The 19,836-nt window shown below is 53.4% G+C and overlaps 1 protein-coding gene across 1 annotated transcript in view; it reads left to right on the top strand.

The window, feature by feature from the left end:
- The window catches only part of LOC122378271 (receptor-type guanylate cyclase Gyc76C-like), a 72,734-nt gene extending 53,484 nt beyond the window's left edge, over positions 1 to 19,250 (top strand). Inside the window, exons 4-22 of the mRNA XM_043359135.1 lie at positions 79 to 217; positions 671 to 817; positions 2,302 to 2,498; positions 3,090 to 3,246; positions 3,609 to 3,793; positions 7,392 to 7,508; positions 7,918 to 8,076; positions 8,372 to 8,523; positions 9,813 to 9,921; positions 10,882 to 10,953; positions 11,339 to 11,504; positions 12,509 to 12,664; positions 12,949 to 13,055; positions 13,417 to 13,517; positions 13,832 to 13,972; positions 15,100 to 15,223; positions 17,125 to 17,223; positions 17,467 to 17,611; positions 17,822 to 19,250. Of these exons, the coding sequence (XP_043215070.1) occupies positions 79 to 217; positions 671 to 817; positions 2,302 to 2,498; positions 3,090 to 3,246; positions 3,609 to 3,793; positions 7,392 to 7,508; positions 7,918 to 8,076; positions 8,372 to 8,523; positions 9,813 to 9,921; positions 10,882 to 10,953; positions 11,339 to 11,504; positions 12,509 to 12,664; positions 12,949 to 13,055; positions 13,417 to 13,517; positions 13,832 to 13,972; positions 15,100 to 15,223; positions 17,125 to 17,223; positions 17,467 to 17,611; positions 17,822 to 18,810 (3,462 nt within the window). The 3' untranslated portion in view covers positions 18,811 to 19,250. The remainder of the gene's footprint in view (positions 1 to 78; positions 218 to 670; positions 818 to 2,301; positions 2,499 to 3,089; positions 3,247 to 3,608; positions 3,794 to 7,391; positions 7,509 to 7,917; positions 8,077 to 8,371; positions 8,524 to 9,812; positions 9,922 to 10,881; positions 10,954 to 11,338; positions 11,505 to 12,508; positions 12,665 to 12,948; positions 13,056 to 13,416; positions 13,518 to 13,831; positions 13,973 to 15,099; positions 15,224 to 17,124; positions 17,224 to 17,466; positions 17,612 to 17,821) is intronic.
- Positions 19,251 to 19,836: the final 586 nt, after the last annotated feature.

Below are 19,836 nucleotides of genomic sequence, written 5' to 3'. Positions count from 1 at the left end.
CGTATGAGTCACAGACGCGCCCTGACCTGACCTGACCGGACCGTACCCGGTCGGCTGACCGGCCGCTCTGCCCCACAGCTGGCCATCTCGGAGGGGATGACCATCAACCACAAGGTGGTGATTCCCGACTACGACCGGTGCTGCAAGGAGCGCAGCGCCTGCTGCGACCTGCAAATGCTCGCCAACGTCATCAAGGAGACCAAGGATGGCACCCGAGGTGCGTATACGTCGGATGCAGGCCGACCCCAGTTGGCTCTGGTCATTACCACAAGTGACCAAGTGTTCTGAGCGGTTTGCTGGCAGTGCTGAAATAAAACGATGGCAATGTCGGTGCTCCCATACAATGAAGTAAGGTTTCGCGTCGCTTTTGCAACTGATGAATAGTTTTTTCTGGCGGCTAATTTTGGCTGTATGTATAGCTAGTACCTACCTATTCTGAAAGCGTTTAGCCGTATGCTTGCTGTGAAATCATCAGAACATTATAAATGTTGCAATAATGCGTTAGCTGCAGAGGCGCCTTGCGGGGCCTCGGTCTGCTATGTTCGTACATACACACACTCTGTGCTAGAATCTCAGCACTGCGTCAGTCTATACCTGCCGTGCCGTGCTGAGACATACCGCGTCCCGTGCCGATTTCTAACAGTACCTCCCCGTGTTCCCTCGCCACCAGTATACGTCTTCTTGGGCACGTCTGAGTCTCTGCAGAACATGCTGACCACCATGTCGATGTTCAACCTCCTCGACGGCACCTACATGGTCATCTACATCGACTTGGACTTTGTCGTCACCAAGTCGAACTCCTTCAAATACATGTGGCGTAGGTAAAACAAACGGTTCCGCGCGGGTACCCGGGCGAATAGTGTGTGCACCGCTCGTGACGCGTTCAAACGATGCTTGCAGCTCAGATCGAGCTATATCAAACCAAGAAAACAGTTTTTGTTTATTTTGCATAATTCATTATTTTATAGTGTTGTCGTGCTTTTATCTTATTCTAGTGAAGCTAGTTAGACAAGCATTATACATACAGCAGCTAAGTAGGGGAGATCCGTGTAAGACGCCCAGGGTCGGTAAGAGGCCCCATCGCTTTTTTTACCAAACCAATAATGTTATTTATTTTTTAATGTTCTTGTAAAGCAGAAGCCCTCTTGAAACAACAACTCACGAAACCTGAGGTATCAGGTGCGTCGCAGCGACTTTTGGTAAGCCTGTTTCTGTTTTTGCCCCTTTACTTGCTAGATATATGCATCTTTATCACCCTTATATATCTGAAAAAACAATGGCTATCAAATGCAATCTTATCTCATCGAAATTGTCACATGTTAGCTTCAGAATAGACCATGTTCTGGTGCGCTGCAAATGTCTCATAAACCATAAATATTGTGACGTTAAAACACTGCATTTTTTTAAGAGGCCCTCCCTTCGAGGATTATAAAACGCCCCCCGATAAAAAACGCCCCCGATGCTAAAACGCCTGCACCTGCGGCAGGCGTGGCATTCTTTTTTCAAGGAGTTTGTTTTTGTTTCTTTTTTTTTCTGTTTCTTTTTCTAGAGGTAATAGGTACAATTTTCGTTGGTCATCAGCGTTTGGTTGTGCTAGTTTTCGCATTGTTCGAGCGCTTTGGAAGTGTTATTGGTTTCGATAACACCGTATTTGCTTAGCTTTTCGAAATAAAAGGCCTTGCAGCTGTGTTCGCAAAACGTCTTTTACAAGTCGACTTGCCTTGTTAAACGCCCGAGGGGGGGGGGGCGTCTTACCATACCCATAGTGTAAGAGGCCCTTTTGCAACTTTTTCCAAAATGTTAAAGTTTACGGTTTGTGTACCCCCTAGATTCATTTTGAATGCAAATATGTATGGGAAAATGATGCATGCTCACAGCGCATGCACACGTTAGCTCTTAAATATTATCAGTTGTCTAAAAATAGCAACTGAGCTTAAGGGGGGCCTCCTGCACCACTCTCCCCTATCACATTTCTATTGATTGCACATTAATTTCAGCTGTCTTCCTGGTCGACGCCTGATGAAACACCTATGATAACTCTTTTCAATTTATATGATATATTGTGATTTCTGTTAGCCTCTTTATTGGTGGTAGTTTAATTTCATCGCTTATGAATAACCGCATAGGTTTCCATGAGCCACGCCGATGGTATCCCGATACTCTTCTGTTTTTTCAACGATACATTTTTCAAATTTTCATTTCCTCGCTCATGCGGCTATTCCTTCCTCGACGTTCCCCCCCCCCCCCCCCAAGTGCCCGCCGCTAACCGTCTGACCGCCCCCTGTGGCCCCGGGCCGACAGCCGCCGACAAGATGTGGGAGCTGGCACACTACTCGGACTACGAGTGCCAGGCGAGCGACGTGAGCCCGCTGCGCAGCCTGCTGGTGGTGATGGCCACGCCGCCGCGCGGCCACGACGCCTTCAGTCGGCTGGTGCGCACCTACAACGAGCGGCCGCCGTTCGACATCACATCGCCCGGCTGGTGGCCGTTCAAAAAGGTGAGGGACGCGGCGCGCCGGCGGCGCGATGTGGCGCACTGGTGGTGAGACGCGACGCGCCGGTGGTGAGAGGCGACGCGCCGGCGGTGAGACCAGACGCACCGGTGAGCAGGGTAGTGGGGTGGGTGATGGAGGGATGTGTGCTGAGGGTAGAGCATTGATAAAGGCTAGGGAATTTATCGCTCAAAGGAACTGGGATTGAGAAGCACATTAGGAAGTCCATACAGCCTTTCGCGAGCGGTTCGGGGAAACGTTGCGTGGTATTTCCCACCTCACTTCGAGCTTCGAACAAGGTGAAGGTACGAAACTAAAACTCTAAAATATTTATTCGTGCTTATTTGAGTTTTACCATGCCGAAATAATATATATATATGCGTCATCGTGGCTAATGCCGGTAACCATTCATCTATCTATATCTGGAGAGCAACGCGCTAGCTGACGATGGGGCGACTGCTCGAATTATGTAACCTGAGGACCAGCTGTGTGCCGTGTCATAGATATCCGTCACCTCCCCTGCCCCAGTGCCTGTCGTGTGACCCTCCCCGCCCCCTCCCCCGGCGCCCCCGTGTGACCCCGCCCCGCTCCTTTCAGCATGTGGGCGTGTACGCGGCCTACCTGTACGACTCTGTGATGATGTACGCGCGCGCGCTGAACCGCACCATCAGCGACAACCCGGGAGTGCCACTCCGACAGATCCTCACCAACGGCTCCGACATTGTGATGCGCATCCGCAACCAGACGTTTCAGAGTGAGTACCACCACCGCCGGCCGGTCGGGTCGCGACAGCCCCGTGATGGCGAGGCTATTGCTGGCGAGTTTTACATTTTTCACGTTTCTTGTTTGTTTTTTTTTCCAAGGTTATAAGGATGTATAATTCACTTAGCGTATCGATGAAATACTATAAATAGTGCGTGTATCTTCGTATGTGTGTTTTAACGGGTTCGTGGTGCCAGAGTTATCACCGCGTTACCTGCTTCTCACCACCACTAGTTACACGATGCTCGCTTATTACCACCCACATAATCTCGCAGTATTAGTTTCTAACCTCGCATTCTCTGTCTACACCATCTGGTCGTCACCTTCACCAACCACTCTCCGCGCTGCCTGCAGGTGTGATGGGCTCGGTGATCAAGATGGACGACAATGGCGACTCGGAGGGCAACTTCACCGTGCTGGCGCTGCAGTCCGGCTGCGGCCTGCACATCCGCTACGAGAACAGCCACCAGTTCGCGCTCAGCTGCGACGACTGCATGGCGCAAGTCGGCCAATTCTTCCTTACCAACTCGACGCTGCCGGTGAGAGTTGGGGGGCTGCGGGCTGTCCTTACAACGGCGGGCTGCCGGTGAGGCCGGGTTGCGGGCTGTCTTCACAATCACGGTATATTGTGCTGGGCTGTCCGTGACACCAAGCTGTCATTACAACGGTGCACTGGTCCATCCGGCTACTGTTGATGCTACGTTTCACCCTTCTACTCTCATGGTCTATGCCCTCCTAGGCTTGGATGCGCTGTCCTACCACTCCGGTGCACCGGCCACCCAGCTAGTTTAGACGCTATTTGGTCATGTTGCCTGCAGTTTTACGCGCACTTATCCGACAAATCTAACATCTCAGCCTTCGTGGGGCGGTTGTTTGGCCTAACGTCATCCAAGATGATCTGCAGCTAAGTCCTCCGATGTCAGCCACTGAAAGTCGCATGAAAAATGTTCCGCACGAGACGCCACGGGTCGGTGGCACGCCAGCGCCGGCAGCTCAGCAGGCTAACCTGTGGAATTCCGAGCTGTGGAGGGTGGAGCTCAGTGGTCCGAGAGTTGTGGCTCGGTGGGGCGAGCTGCGAAACTCAGCGGAGTCAGAGTTTTGGCTGATGGCTCAGAGACGCGGGCTGTGGATCTCATCTCAGTGGTTTGAGTCAGGGGCGTAGGCAGGGGGGGGCACTGGGCAATGGCCCCCCCCCCCTCTTGGGCGCCGAAGGCGCCCTTTGCGATTGGAGGGCGCCGAAGGCGCCCTCCAATCGCAAATGCAATTGTGATATAATCGAATCGAAAAACAATCGCGACTGGAGGGCGCCCTCCAATCGCGAATGTGTTTACAGGGAAAATACGGATGGAGGGCGCCCTCGGAGGACGCTCATTCCAAATACGCCCTCCAAATACGGTTGGAGGGCTCCCTCGGGCGCCCTCCAACCACATTTGTAGGCTGTAGCTCTCTAAGCGTAACGGTGGTCGCCTATGTAAGCCGCTGTCCTGTAAATAAGCGCCCTCTCACCCGAAGGCGCCCTCCTGTAGGTCGCCACCCTGCTACACATTGCCGCCCTTCTGCTGATCGGCGTCCTCATAATTATTGGCGCTCTCCTACCTATTGAGCCCTCATGTGAAATTTTGAAGGCCGCCTTTCTCCCTTTTGGCACCCTCTTGTTCAGTGCCGCCCTCCTACCTATTGGTTCCCTAGTCCTTCCTGTTGAATGTTAATCGGGGCCCTTCTCCTATTGGCGCCCTCGTGTAGATCGCCGCCCTCCTAACCACTGGCACCCTCCTGTTGATCACCGCCCTCCTATCCACTGGCACCTTCCTGTTGACCAGCGCCCTCCGCACAGACGCCCTCCTGTTCGTGTCATCCTCTTGAGCAAAGGCGCCCTCCTCACCATTGCCACCCCCATTTTAATCGTCACCCTTCCGCTCATTGGCGACTTCCAGTTGATGACCGCCCTCCCACCTATTGGCGACCTCTTGTTGATCGCCACCCTCCTATTGGTGCTCTCCTGTTCCTCGCCACCCTCTTACCTGGTGGCGCCCTCCTGTTGATTGTTGATCGGCGCCCTCCTACCTATTGGTGCCCTCCTGTTGATCGCTGCCCTTCTATCCATTGGCGCCCTCCTGCTGCTCGCCAACTTCCTACCTATCGGTGCCCTACTGTCGAAACTCGGGATGTTGATCGGGGCTCTTCTACCTATTAGTGCCCTCCTGTGGATCGCAGCCCTTCTACCTATTGGCAATATCCGTTGATCGCTGCCCTCCTATCATTTATTTACTCCTTTGGCATGTTTTTCAACTTAGTCGTTCTATTGCACATAGTTGATGTCTTGCCTGTGAAAACTGCCACAAATGAACGTGCATTCAGCACAATGAATGAAGTATCTATACCTACCAAAACTATCTACGCTCTACGATGCATAAAACACGTCTTTGGTCTTAACGGATTGATCCTACTTTACGTGCATCATGGCATCTATATGGATTACGATTAAATATTGTCAACAGGTTCGGGCGCAACAGCAGGCATCTGAAGTTTCGGTGATTGAAGCTGGTTATGTGGGTACACTGTATGCATCTGTGAGAAGGCTATTAAGGCTGGTCTGAGGTAATTTGGATGATGTTTACGCATCTCGCGCTCCGGTATCAATCCGATACGGTGATCTGGTGCGTAGATATGCCACCGCCAATAAACTTTTATACATCGACACCCATGAGCCAAGCTTTCTGTACAGTTTGTGTGGCAGCGGCCCGACCAAACCTTAGGTATTTTTTACACCTTCAAATTTGGTAAAAGAGCGAGAGGAGCTTTGAACAGTGATCGTATAAAAGGCGTGCCTAAAAAGCGGAGGAAAAGGTTGTTTTCAAAAATTTCGCGCGCCTTCGGCGCAGCATTTCAAGAACACTTGACCTTTTGTGACCTGGAGTATAATGAATACACACGATGCAAAATCAATGCAGCACGACCTATACGAGGTTACGCAAAAAAAAAAAAAACTGGTGGCATGGTAAAAAACGCCTCCCAAACCCCCACCCCCACTGAGCGATTTTTTATCTCGCGACCGTATGGCGCCCTCCTTGGGTGAGGTGGCGCCCTCCAAACCCTTGCCCCCCCCCCCTTCGCGATTTTCTAAATACGCCGCTGGTTTGAGTTGTGACGTCCGGCGGTCAAGACGGCAGGACACTCGGGCCATAAGCCGCCACTCGGTGATGACCATTGCCCGGGCCTCCCGGCTCATTGATGGCACTGGATAACGCTGCTATATTTAGCGCTAGCTCTGCAGCTGCGTTCCAGTCCCAAATTACAGTCCTTCAGTGAGCCGGGCCGCGGGATGGCTCGGCTGAGCGTGATTTACAACCAACGTACTCCTCGGATGACATAATCATTTATCACTCGTCAGTTGGTCACACACGAGCGGTCATCTAGTCTGCCGCGCCCGGCTGGGCGCGCCCTGCATCCAAACCTGGCATCAATCATTGTCGGTCAGAACCGGTCAACATGTCAACTTTTCAGAGACTTTTTACAGGATTTTAAGACAAGAACGCGAGGATCTCGTAGGATCAGCCCTTTTTCAAAACGGCGTGCTTATTCAGCCCAATTAGTCAGCCATTTTTGTCGACAACAATGACTCATCGCCATCGTCATTCAGCGCTGTTTTTGCGGCATCAGGTCATGCTCAGCATACGTTAACAGCCATCTGAGACTAGGTTCCACTATCTCCTGATCTCTGCGTACTGGGTACGGAACGACGGCTCTGGTTCTTCTCAAACTGTGTATCTACTATCTACCTCGTGCTGTCCAAGTCCCGAGGCACAGATATGTATATCGCATCATATGCCGCGCAGAGTAGGAAATCTCTGAGAGGATTTCATGCAGCTCATGTCACGATATCCTAGCACTATTTGAAATACATTAAAATAAACTCCGGTTTCATGTCTTGTTCAACATTGTTTATATGGTCCCGCGTGGTAGACAAATGTACCCGCTAGTGACTTAATATGTTCGTGTCCAGAATATGTCTGTGATATACCAACTCATAGCCCTAACAAGTCGACCAGCTTGGCTTGTCATACTTGTGGCCGGACACGGGTCTGTTCAGGCTGGTGTTTATGATAGCCTGACCCGCCCCTGTGTCTCTATTTTCAGGAGTTTAAGATCGACACGGGGAAGAGTATCCAATGGCTGGGCGGCCTGCCGCCGATTGACGAACCCCACTGCGGCTTTGACGGCACAAAGTGCTATACGCCGGACGATAGCCGGCAGGTGGGTATATATGCACATAGACCCACGCCTCCGTGACATGCTCTATCCCCAGCGCTCTCCCTCATTTGCACGCACTCCTCATGTATCTGCAGATACACCTATACATACACCACTTTGTATGTATATTGTATAGTGGTCTATGCCATATATTATCTGCCCCCACCCCACACACACTCGGTAGTAGTTACCTCGTTCTTGACAACCAGAGAATATCGAGTTATTTATTAAATCCTTATTTTATCTCGGCTAATGTCTTGAAGTTGTGTTAAGTACTCCGTCAGTGGGTACTGGGTAGTCAGTGCACTGCCACTAGTTATGTCGTAGCGGCCTGGTTCCGTGCCGCTCTGTGAGTTCCGCTGTGTTGGCTCACTGACCCGCCCCTGGTGACGGCGTGCCGCTGCCTCGCCAGACAGTGGCCACGGTGCTGGGCTCGGTGCTGCTGGCCGCCATCCTGGTCATGCTGTACGTGTACAGGATGTGGAAGGAGGAGCAGGAGATCCTCGGCCTGCTCTGGAAAATCGCCCCGGAGGCGCTCGACACCGGGCCGCCGCCGCTCAGTGACAGCAAGGTCCGTGCACGAGGAGAGTGTGCAGAGGGAACCAGGGTCATTACTGCTCGGCCGCTTATTTGGGGTCACTACTTCATGTTTGTGTAGCAAAGTCCGTGCCTCAAATATTAAATAAGAGAATTTCATGCACTTTTACATACTGTTTTGTTAATTCGATGCATTCTTTAGTACTGACAAGTACCTAAGCAGATGCCTGTTCGTCTAGCATTATGCCTTTATAGTAGTTGCCCTATGTCGTGCAAATTTGTAGCCCCTTTGGCCTTTTATGTCATCACATAATCGTTTGCGATTTCAGCAAAGCATCACCAGTATAGCGTCGTTCGAGTCCAAGTGTTTTGGCCAGATCTTTACCATGACGGGGCGCTACGACAACAATACTGTGCGCGTGCAGACGCTCAACTTCAGCCGCAAGGCGGACATCTCGCGCCGCATGATGAAAGAGATGCGGTGAGTGGACGGCGGTGGCTCACTCGCCGGCTGTCGATCGACGGGCCATGTTGGGGGACCGGGCTGCCCGTCAGGTATGGCTGATGTGACACTACCGTGGCATGACTGGAAGTATAGGAAAATGACGTCTGGCTACGCCTCTTTAGGGACAAATTGAGTTTTATGGATATAGATGGTGGTATTTAAAACGACTCTTTTAAACACCGCATGTTTTCGGCTCCCGACCAATTTATCCAAGGTACCCATGCTGAAATGGTTTGTGCCGCGGAAAGCCCTCGACATCGGGTTGATATCACACAAAAAGCTTCTTAAATTACTGACGTTAGAAAAAAGGTTAGTTCACTGCCTTCGATAGCATGGTTATATAACGTTAAGGCAGAAGGAACTCTCCCACACCAGTAGCTGCTGCGGTTGACGGTGGTGATGTCATGTTCTCGTGGTCGGGTGGCCATCACTGAAATACGCTCCCATCTGATGAGTTTTTATCATACGTCGCTGTTTTTGTACTGCCTTTCTCAATATACGACTGGATGGTATAAAATGTCAGCAATCGCTATTAATAGCAACAACCATGACAATTTCAAGTACCAAGAATACTGTTTTTACTTCATGACGTTGCATGGCTCACTTCAGACTGTTCCGTGAACCCACTCAATCGGATTAGTGTTGCCAGTCGGAACTTGACCTTCGGAATTCCGATCTTGTCCAATGTCCAATTCGGAATTGGGTTGGACAAAGGCAGCAGGCTTTGGATTACATTGGACAGTCACTTGCTACACCTCAACATTTTTGTAAAGTAATCGGGTATGTCATTGATTGGCGAATAGAAAGCTCAGCTTTCGATGTGATTAACATTTTTGGGCTGGTTATAGTGCACTTAATGGAAATTAAATGGCAGTGTTGAGTGTAAATAATTGCATAGTTTCCGGATAACTTCGGACAAATGGCTGGCCTGGATATCTTTGGACGGTCAGTCGACGAAAACGTCAGACATTGAGCGGGCATTGAACACACATTTTCTGAAGCTGGCACCATAAACCGGATGCAGCAGCTGATACCCGATGCATAATCGCCACCAAAACAAGCACTGTTTCGGGCGTCCTTCGGTGACTTGTGTCCGGCGGTGGCACCGGGCGCCCACCAGTGACGCTGGGCGCCCTCCAGTGACGCTGGGCGCCCTCCAGTGACGCAGGGCGCCCTCCAGTGACGCAGGGCGCCCTCGAGTGACGCTGGGTGCTCTCGAACTATACCAGGCCTCCGTCGTTGACTTGTGTCCGCCCCTCCGCCAGCACGATGTGGGAGCTGCGGCACCAGAACGTGAACCCGTTCCTGGGTGCCGTGGTGGAGCCGACCTGTATCCGGATCGTCACAGAGTACTGCACCCGCGGCAGCCTGCCGGTCAGTGATACCCTCCCTCCCGCCCCCTCCCCCACACGCACACATACCCGCGGCAGCCTGCCGGTCAGTGATACCTCCCCCCCCACACACACACACATACCCGCGGCAGCCTGCCGGTCAGTGATATCCCCCCCCCCCACACACACACATACCCGCGGCAGCCTGCCGGTCAGTGATACCCCCCCCACACACACATACCCGCGGCAGCCTGCCGGTCAGTGCTATCCCCCCGCTGTCCCCCCCCCCCCACACACACATACCCGCGGCAGCCTGCCGGTCAGTGATACCTCCCCCCCCACACACACACATACCCGCGGCAGCCTGCCGGTCAGTGATACCTCCCCCCCCCACACACACACACACATACCCGCGGCAGCCTGCCGGTCAGTGATACCTCCCCCCCCCCCCACACACACACACATACCCGCGGCAGCCTGCCGGTCAGTGATACCCCCCCCACACACACACACATACCCGCGGCAGCCTGCCGGTCAGTGATACCCTCCCTCCCGCTGCCCCTCCCTCCCGCACACACATACCCGCGGCAGCCTGCCGGTCAGTGGTACCCCCCCCCCCCCACACACACACACCCCTCCCCCAGACACGCCCACGCTACAACAAAAATCGGTCATGGAACGTCCTCTACGTAGCCGGTGTGTAGCTGTTTTTTTTTTCTATACCTATATATTTCGGCTAATTTGTCATCGTCGATCGACTTCAAGTTTTCTTTGCATGTTATGTGATTTTCTGTGATAGCATCTGATCGGAACAAGAATGGTCCGTGAACGGCAAAGTATTCAATCGTGAGATTTCATGACCAATCTAGTTACGACGCCTGTCGCGTTGTTTATAACAGGGGCGTTGCCCGCTCCACGATACCGTGGAGCCCCTGAGGGGGCGAGTTTCCAGCGCCCCTTGCCTCCGGGGACCGCTGTCTGATGCCCTATCCGTCCGTTACAGGACATTCTGGAGGGTGGGGAGCTCACATTGGAGTACATGTTCATCGCCGAGCTTATTCGAGATCTTGTGAAGGTGAGCAGTGTGTACTGTTTCTTCGCGATTGCCGTGATCGTGGATTCGTGACCGAATGTTAAAATTAAAAATTTGATACCAAACAGAGTCATGAAAGAATCGCACTGTGCACAACGGAAACGAAGTGCAAACGAGCGCTGTGGAAAGTCATGTCGCGGAAAGTTACCATTTTCAGAATTGGACAATGCCTATTGGGGCCAGAGACAGGTGGTTGGCTGAGCTATAAATAGCCCGGCCTTTCTGCTGGGTGCGCCGTAAACAATCCCCTGCTCGGTGGTGACGGGACTGGCCTTGGACGGCCGGTCAGCGCGGCTGGTGTGACGCCGTTTATAGCTGCGCCTGTTTTAACTCGATGTCCGGCCGGGCGCCGCTGCGGCCGTTGCAGGGAATGCTTTATTTGCACAACTCTGCCCTGCTGGTGCACGGCAATCTCAAGTCGTCCAACTGTGTGGTCACCTCGCGCTGGGTACTCAAAGTCACCGACTTCGGGATGCGCGACCTGCGCGCGGCGGCCGACCTGGACAGCCAGTCCAACTACCAGTACTACAAGAGTGAGTCGCGCCCGCAAACACAGCCCGCACACTGGCGAAAAAAGACCCAATTCACCAACCTATACTAATCCACAAACACTGACCGAAACCGTCCGGACTCCGGATACACTGACGCGGGGTGTGCGCTTATGGGCTCTGACGCAAACTGTCCGGATCCTTTGACGTAAAATGCCCTCACGCACGGATTAACGAGTGTGTAGCTTTCCTCTGACGCTCTTGTTTCGTTACATCCGAGGATCATCTGCGATGAGCGTCACGGTCTGTCACGTCACACACTTTGCGTATTGTGCCGACGTGGCCGACGTCACAGCAGACGTCCACACACGTCACAGCAGACCTATGGGTGTCGACTGGTGCGGACTTTATATCGTGCGGGCTTCGGGAAAGACGGGATTATCCCTAATTCTTGTTACTTGACAGTCACAGAGTGCAATTGATCTAAGCTACTTCGGGATACATTCCCTTGGTAGGCATTAAAGGAAACAGTCCACTTTCCTGAAATCAGTATTTTGCTATTGATTTATGATTTTTTATGCTCAAAATAATCATGAAATAAAATAAAACCTTTTTGTAAAAACAATTATTTTCTATATTTCAATATAGGACGAACTATATTCTATGTAAAATAATGTTTGACGCGGAAGCTTATTACGCATTGACCAATCATATTGCGTAGCTCAAACCTACGCATACTGCATTGGCTGTAAGCAGCACGCTGATTGGCTGACGATGACGTGGCTGCATTCCTGTGCAAGGCACGCATTCCTCTACAAGGCACTCTTTTCGGAACGAGAAATGGAATATCTTCGTCTAGGGTGATCGTTGAGCCGTAAAAGCTCCTGATTTGTGCTAGTCTCAGCTCAAGCTACGAAACTGCTATTCCAGCTCAAAACCCCATGTTAAAAGTGAACTATTTCCTTTAAGCAAATATGCATGCATTGTCTGACGTCCCCACCACCACCGACCGTCCCCCGTTTAACGTTTAGCCGGTTTGTGTATGACAGGTCAGCTGTGGAAGAGTCCCGAGCAGCTGAGGGCCCCACAGACGCCGTGCAGTCGCGCTGATGACGTGTACGCGTTCGGCATCATCCTGCACGAGATAATGTGCCGGGACGGACCGTTCGGCGGAGTCGACGGTCCTCCGAGCTTCGAGCCGAAACGTGAGTGGGCGGGGGATGATTGAACGGGGATGAGACCACATACGGGATGGAGAGTTGTGACCGGTATAAAACAGCCCTGAGAGAACACCCAACAGGCAACCGAACTTGGCATGCTCATTATGCGTACATTTTCCACCACATGCTGAAACTCTCGGCGCTTTGTCACCGACCGTCGCGTGATGCCTCCTGTCGCTGTTTAAGCTGACCGAGCTGTCGACTGTGTGCTCGTTCGACGGGGTGACTGTGTGCTCGTTCGGCGCGCTGACTTTGTGCTCGTTCGGCAGAGATCGTCGGCCTGGTGAAGCAGGTGCCGGCGCCGGGTCAGGAGCCGTTCCGGCCGCCGCTCAACTGCCTCCACCCGCCGCCGGACATGCCACCAGAGTCGGAGCGGGTGAGTGGGCGCTCCGGCCTGTCCACAGGACAGTAATTACAGCCCGACCAGTGTCCACTATACAGCCGTCTGCCGCCGGCCGAGCTGGGCCGATAAGCGTGGTTCGAACTTCGAATGGAGCCTTGATAACTGAGAGTGAGCAATGCCAAATGTGTTTTCGTAATTTTTTCAGCTACGGCCTGATTTACAATTACAACTTTGTATAACGGTACAACCAATCCACGTCAGGCTAGAAACCAAAAAGCGATTGCTAGGTAGCGTTCCCAATAACATCCCCTGCTCCGTTTCCACTCTGAGTCCGACCTGGGCGACTCTGTGTGAGTGCCGGCCGGCGCTGACAGTATATGTCTGTGCCCCCCAGCTGGTGGTCGACTGCATGCAGCAGTGCTGGCAAGAATCAGAAGCCTCCCGGCCCGGATTTCTGGAGATTAAGAAACTGCTGCAGCCGCTGCGCGCCGGCCTGTGAGTACCCCGCTGAGCTGTCACCCGCCACAGATTTAGTGGCCGCGTCCACCGGCACATCCGGCCGGACGCGGCGCTAAGGGCGTCCTGTCGTGCACATGTCAGCTGGATCATGTCGAGTCGTCACGATGAATGCTTGCCCAACGGATATACGCCCGAATATGTCGCATCGGTTATTCGCGCCGATAACGTGTGTTAAAAATGGGATGCCATGTACAGTTTCTTGCAGTTGGACATGATCATCATTAGTTTTCAGTAATGATCGTACGATAAGTGTCACGGCTACTGACGTTGTGTGTGTAACTGTCCGGCAGCTCCACCAACCTCGTCAACCAGATGATGGAGAAGATGGAGAAGTACGCCAACAACCTGGAGGATCTAGTCAGAGAGCGGACGCAGTTGCTGAACGAGGAGAAACAGAAGACGGAGGCGCTGCTGTACCGCATGCTGCCCGAGTAGGTCCCGATGGCGGACTCTGTCTGCCGCGCGTCCCCCTGTTTCTTTCTTCACTCCATCTCCGTTCAAACTCCGTACCTCAATCTTTTCCCTCCTTTAGTCTCTTCCGGTACACGATAACGCTTTCCCGATGCCCTTTGCAGCCTCTATTTTCGGCTCACTACATGAGCGCCATATACTTTTTGACGGGCGCTGGACGAAGGTACGGCCGATACCCGTATCGCCGCCCGACGTCACAGGTCCCCGGCAGCGGCCGCTCAGTCGCCTGCCCACGTGTCATCAGACCAGTACGATGCCTATCACCCCCCGAACGCTAATATGCTCTCCGCATTTTCCTCCTGTTGACGTTGTCCGGCCGATTTTATGACAGTGCCATCCATGCCCGTTACGATTGCCGGTCGTATTGGAAAAACATTGCCGATAGTGCGATAGCGTTTTTATCGTGCTCTATATGGCCCATGACGGCGGCGCAGGAGAATGTCGCACAACTTGCCAGCGCCGTGGCCGGCATGTGACCGGCGGCTGATCGACGAGAACATTCTGTGTGTTTAGAATCCTTTCGTTTCGTAACATCATCTGTTTTATTCGAGCTGGGATGGGAAAGTTATCATTAAACGGAAGTGAAGTGCCAGTTCCACGGGCTCTTCTGCAGGCCTTGCTACTTATATCGATACTAAGCCTTATGTTTCCCGACAGAGTTACATTATTTTCTCTGTGGCTCTGTCTCCAAGCTTCAGTTCTAACTCTGAGATTCCACCCAGCCAATTCGCGGTCTGTGACCACGCAGGTCTGTGACGCATTATTCCCTGGGGGACAGTCAGCTCTATCATGCCACTTTTCCACTCTGCACTCAGGTCACACAATTCTGTCCTAACCACTAACCAGTAACATCTTACCCTGCCAATCGTCCAGGTCGTCCTGTGGACTCACAAGCAAACTCATTCAGACTTGTGACCTATTTGTAGACTGCAGTGCACTATGCATGATGTAACCAGATGACCAGTCCTGTGACGTCGAATTGAATAGCCATGCGACTTCTGACCTCTCACACGCCGTCCAGCCGGGTAACCCGTGGCCTCCGACCCACCTTTGTAGCCCGTTGACCTCAGCTGACCGATGCCGGCAGGTCGGTGGCGTCGGACCTGACACGGGGCATCCCCGTCCAGCCGGAGACGTTCGACTCGGTCACCATCTACTTCAGCGACATCGTCGGCTTCACCAGGATCTCGGCCGAGAGCAAACCGCTCCAGGTCAGAGGCGCAGCGATGGCCGTCGAGACTGAGAGGGACGGAGAGAGGGGAGGGGGCTGTGGAGAGACAGAGGAATGGAGGAGGGAATCGTTGACTTAACCCGCGCCCTGGTGGGGTCTGTTTATAACGCGACCTGGTGGGGGGGGGGGGGCTATTTTTTGCCCCCCCTCGTATCTCCGAAACTACTGGACGGATCCGCAAAATTCAAACGGCGTTCGAAAGGCCTGTCAAATTTGTCGAGGAAAACCAAATTTCATTGACCTCGGGGTCACCGATGACGTCACAGGTCAGGTCAAAGATGAAATGTTTCACCGTTCACGGGTCTTCTAGGGAATGCGCTATAACACCGAGGAAAACGCATTTTGTCGAGAATCAGCGATAGGGCGTCAGTTGCCTAGTAGATATATTACTATTAGAGGTCACTGACAATACCAGGTCAGGTCACAGGTCAGGTCACCAAGGGTCACAGGTCAGGTCACATGAGCCCAACTTTACTAAGGTTGTGTGATGCATGTTTTATGGCCAATTTTTCATTTCCAACTCAATGGTATTGGTTATAAGACTATCAGGTACGGCTTAGGTCACTTTCTGGTGAAGTTCAGGTCAAGGTCAGGTCAAGGTCAGGCCAAAAAAGGTCAAACTTTAAAGTTGATAGTTTTGCATTAAATGGGTATTGATTCGATGCAGCTCGTCACGGGGAGTCTAATGGTGGTCTTTGTTTTGCGCTACGGGGTCTAGAATTGCTAAAAATTGAGTTTGAAAATTTGACGTCATCAATTTTGAACAGTTTTTTCGCTATAACTTCGCCAAAAAAAGAGGTATCGATCTCAAATTTGGTATGTGGATGGAAGGCGGTAAGCACTATCACATATATTCCGGTTTTTGCGAAATTCAAAAAAGTTTTTGGATTTTTCGATTATTTTATGCAAAAAATTTATTTTTTGATTTTTGGGGGTCAAAATCCAAAAATTTCAAAAATCCGAGATAGCAGTTTTGTAGCCCTGTTGATTCTACAGCTTTTATGTCTTTATCATTTTTCTGTATTTGCAAAGCTATAGGCCTGACAGCTCTTCCCGCGAAACCCTTTTTTGGGTCGAAAACGGCAGAACATGACGTCACTCTGACGTCATTTCCGGCCAACCTATCATAGCCTTTGGAAAAATTTTTGGTCACAATGTGTAAAATTGATGTCCGGGAGGGTACTGAAAGTTTGGTGACGATCGGCGCAGCGGTTCTGGAGATATATCAAAAAGTCTGGAGGGGGGGGCAAAAAATAGCCCCCCCCCCACCAGGGCGCGGGTTAAATGAAGTCGCAGTTGCAGCCTTTTAGTTGGCTGAAATGCCATATTTTCAATTTGATTGAACGAGTACCGTACCATTTTCATTTGTCATGTGAAAATTATTTACCTCTCCAACCAGTCGGCTTCTTGTAATGGTACGTACACTAATTTGATGACGTAGCGCTCAGTAACCGAAGTGCGAACTGCGAAGTGCGTGCTGCATATGATTTATGGGCGGACCTGTAACGTACCACGCAGCGCACATGGCCCTTATGTTTGTTTGCTTTGTTAGGTTGGGCCAGTCCGGTCTGACGAAACCATTTCAGGGCCGGAAGGATGATAGGAATTAGGCCGGGGAGACATTGGTCTGGGCGAGCGCCCTGGTGAGTCGCTGGGGCTGAGCCCGTCCAGACGACAGGCCGACCAGCCCCCCCCCCCCCCCAAGCATTCACTGCACCCGGCTACAGATGTGTTCCGATGGAGCTACCCGCATGGGACAAAGTTGCCCGTCCAGCCCGAATCAGGGGGTTGAGGCGTGGAGGAGAAGGCTTTGACTGTTCTGAGGGTGGAAACGACGGAGCGATGCGGCCCTTCTGACGGTCCTCGCTTGGCCTGTTACAGGTGGTGGAACTTTTGAACGACCTGTACACCGTCTTTGACCGCATCATCCGAAGTTACGACGTCTACAAAGTGGAAACGATCGGCGACGCGTATATGGTGGTGAGTGACCGGCAATAGGAGCAAATGATGATACACCGTTTAGTTCGAATCAGCAACATTCACTTGTGTAAACTCTTAAAGAAAAACGCGTATGACGATAATTAGCCAGCTACTGGCGAAAACGGTGTCTTCGAAGGCGTGTAGGTAAATGGAGTGTAGCCACCATGGATGCAATGCAAGATCGCCAGACACCAGCACCCCCAGCGGACACACCTAAACCAATGTTTCCATCCCGACCACCAGGTGTCGGGCGTTCCGAAGCCGAACGGAATCCAGCACGCGGGCGAGATCGCCTCCATGGCGCTGAGTCTGCTGGACGCCATCCGACAGCACAAGATCCAGCACCGGCCTGGCGAGCAGCTCAAACTGCGTATCGGCATACACACAGGTAGGAAGATCTCAGTGGTCAGGAGTGGCTGGGGTGGGACTGGGCGGTATGAGGTTGAAAAGGATTAGGGAGGGGTTAGGGAGGTTGGGGCTGCGTTAGCGTGTTTATCTCCTGTGGCCGCCGGTTCGATGTGTTCTAGAGTTAAAATTCGTGACCTTCGTGACACGTGTGACGTGACTGTGACGCGATCTTGTTGTGCGGCGCCCTCAGGTCAGGTGGTGGCCGGCGTGGTGGGTCTGACCATGCCGCGCTACTGCCTGTTCGGAGACACGGTCAACACGGCCTCCCGGATCGAGTCGACCGGCGAGCCGCTGCGCATCCACATCTCGGACCAGTGCCAGCGCACGCTGACCCAGCTGGGCGGCTACCAGACGGTGCCGCGCGGTCCCGTCCACATGAAGGGCAAGGGGCTGGTGGAGACGCACTGGCTGGTTGGGTCGGATCACAAACGGCCGCCGCCGCTCGACCAGCCGGCGCAGGCGCCGCTCTTCTCTCGCGCGGCCACTGTGCGCCGTCACGAGCCGTCGCACGCGGCCGCCAGCCGGCTCAGTCTGGCTAGCGTGCGGACGCGCGGCTCGGCGGCCAGCCGCGAGCCGAGCCGGCCGGCCAGCCGGGCCGAGAGCCCGCCGCGCCGCCGGCTGGCCGTGCCGCGCCTCTGCCAGCGGCCCGCCTCACTGCCGGCCGTCCGCGAGTCGCGCAGCCTGGACAACTTTCCACGCGCGCTGCGGCTGCCGGCGCGGCCGGTGGCGCGCCGGCGCGACTCGCGCTCGGTGGCCGACTGTCGCGAGCTGCTGGCGCGCGAACAGGAGACGGGCGCCGGCGGCGGCGAGAGCGCCGAGCCCATGCTGAGCTGTCGCCTGCTGCGGTCGCGGCTGGAGGAGCAGCTGGAGCCGGCCGGCGCCGAGCGTGTGTCGGAGGACGAGGACGGCCGGCCGGAGCCGGAGCCGGCCGAGCTCGGCCCGCCGCCGGAGCCGGAGGAGCACGACCACGGAGAGCAGGAGCGGGGCCCCGAGCGGGCCGACGAGCTGGCCGAGGTGGCGGCGCCGCCGCTGGCAGACGCGCCGCCCGCCTGGGACTGCATCAAAGACTGGTTCCGACGCTTCTTCAGCCGGCACAGGCTTGAGCCGAGCATCCCTCTCAACGGAAAGCTCAAACACAACGGCTACAGCCTGCACTCGAGCCACGACACGGTGGTGTGACGGCGGCCACGGCGGCACGGGCAGACCCATGTGATAGCTGCGCTGCCGGTCGGGCCGGGCGCGGCGCCGCCGGCCGGTGCATCGTTGACGCGTGTATGAGGCTGTGGTAGAGCTGAGCTGGTGAGGCGCCGCCGGATGTGACCACTCAGCCCAGTTGTTTGTTAACGCGCAGAGCCGCGGTTGGTGGCGTTGAGTTACGTTGGCAAGCAGAGTTGGAGACGAGTGAAGGTCGGTGTTGATCCCGAAAGTGCCATGTTGTTCATTAAGAGAAAGCGGTCAGCTTGCCAATGTAGCACATATCTCATCAAACAGTTTGCCATAGACTTATATTATTTCTGATGCATCTTTATGCGTGCATAGTGAATGAATATTCATGATGAAGTGTATTTGTATGTTTGTGATAAATGCTATATAATATAATCAGGGTTGAGCTCGAGAAATTTGTGCACTTCTTTATGCGCCATAGTTGGACACGATATGAGCGTTGAGCATCGAGCTATATTGTGAGCTGTACCAAGTTTTGCGCCATTGAGCTATAGGGAAGGCCCCTTCCGTCCCGATTTTTGTTTTTTGTTTGTTGGGTTAGGCCATTTCGGTCCATTGAGACCATTTCAGAGCCGGGAGGATGATAGGATATAGGGGGAGACATTGGTCTGGGCAGGCACCCTAGTGAGTCGCCGGGGCTGAGCCCGTCCAGAGGATAGGCCACCCAGCCCCAAGGCACTCACTGCACCCGGCTACGGGGTGCGCTCCCTCGGGAGCAGCGGTGCCGCTCCAAGGGAGCAGCCCGCATGAGATAAAGTTGCCTGTCCAGCCCGGAGGGGGTTTGCGGCGTGGAGGAGAAGGATTTCAGTATCCTGAGGATAGAAGCACGGAACGGTGTCCGTCCCGAATATCAGTTACTAGCGCATGTCCGTCAATCTAAGACTGATATTTGCGAATCTGCTGCGGTAGCGGGTTCGTCGAACGTCTGTCTACCAGCAGGGCAGTCTGACATGCCCACCCAATTAGATACTAGTCACCCAG

The sequence above is a fragment of the Amphibalanus amphitrite genome, unplaced genomic scaffold (assembly GCF_019059575.1).
Source record: "Amphibalanus amphitrite isolate SeventyFive unplaced genomic scaffold, NRLGWU_Aamphi_draft 000057F_arrow, whole genome shotgun sequence".
NCBI lineage: Eukaryota > Metazoa > Arthropoda > Thecostraca > Balanomorpha > Balanidae > Amphibalanus > Amphibalanus amphitrite.
This window is presented reverse-complemented; position numbering and strand designations above follow the sequence as displayed.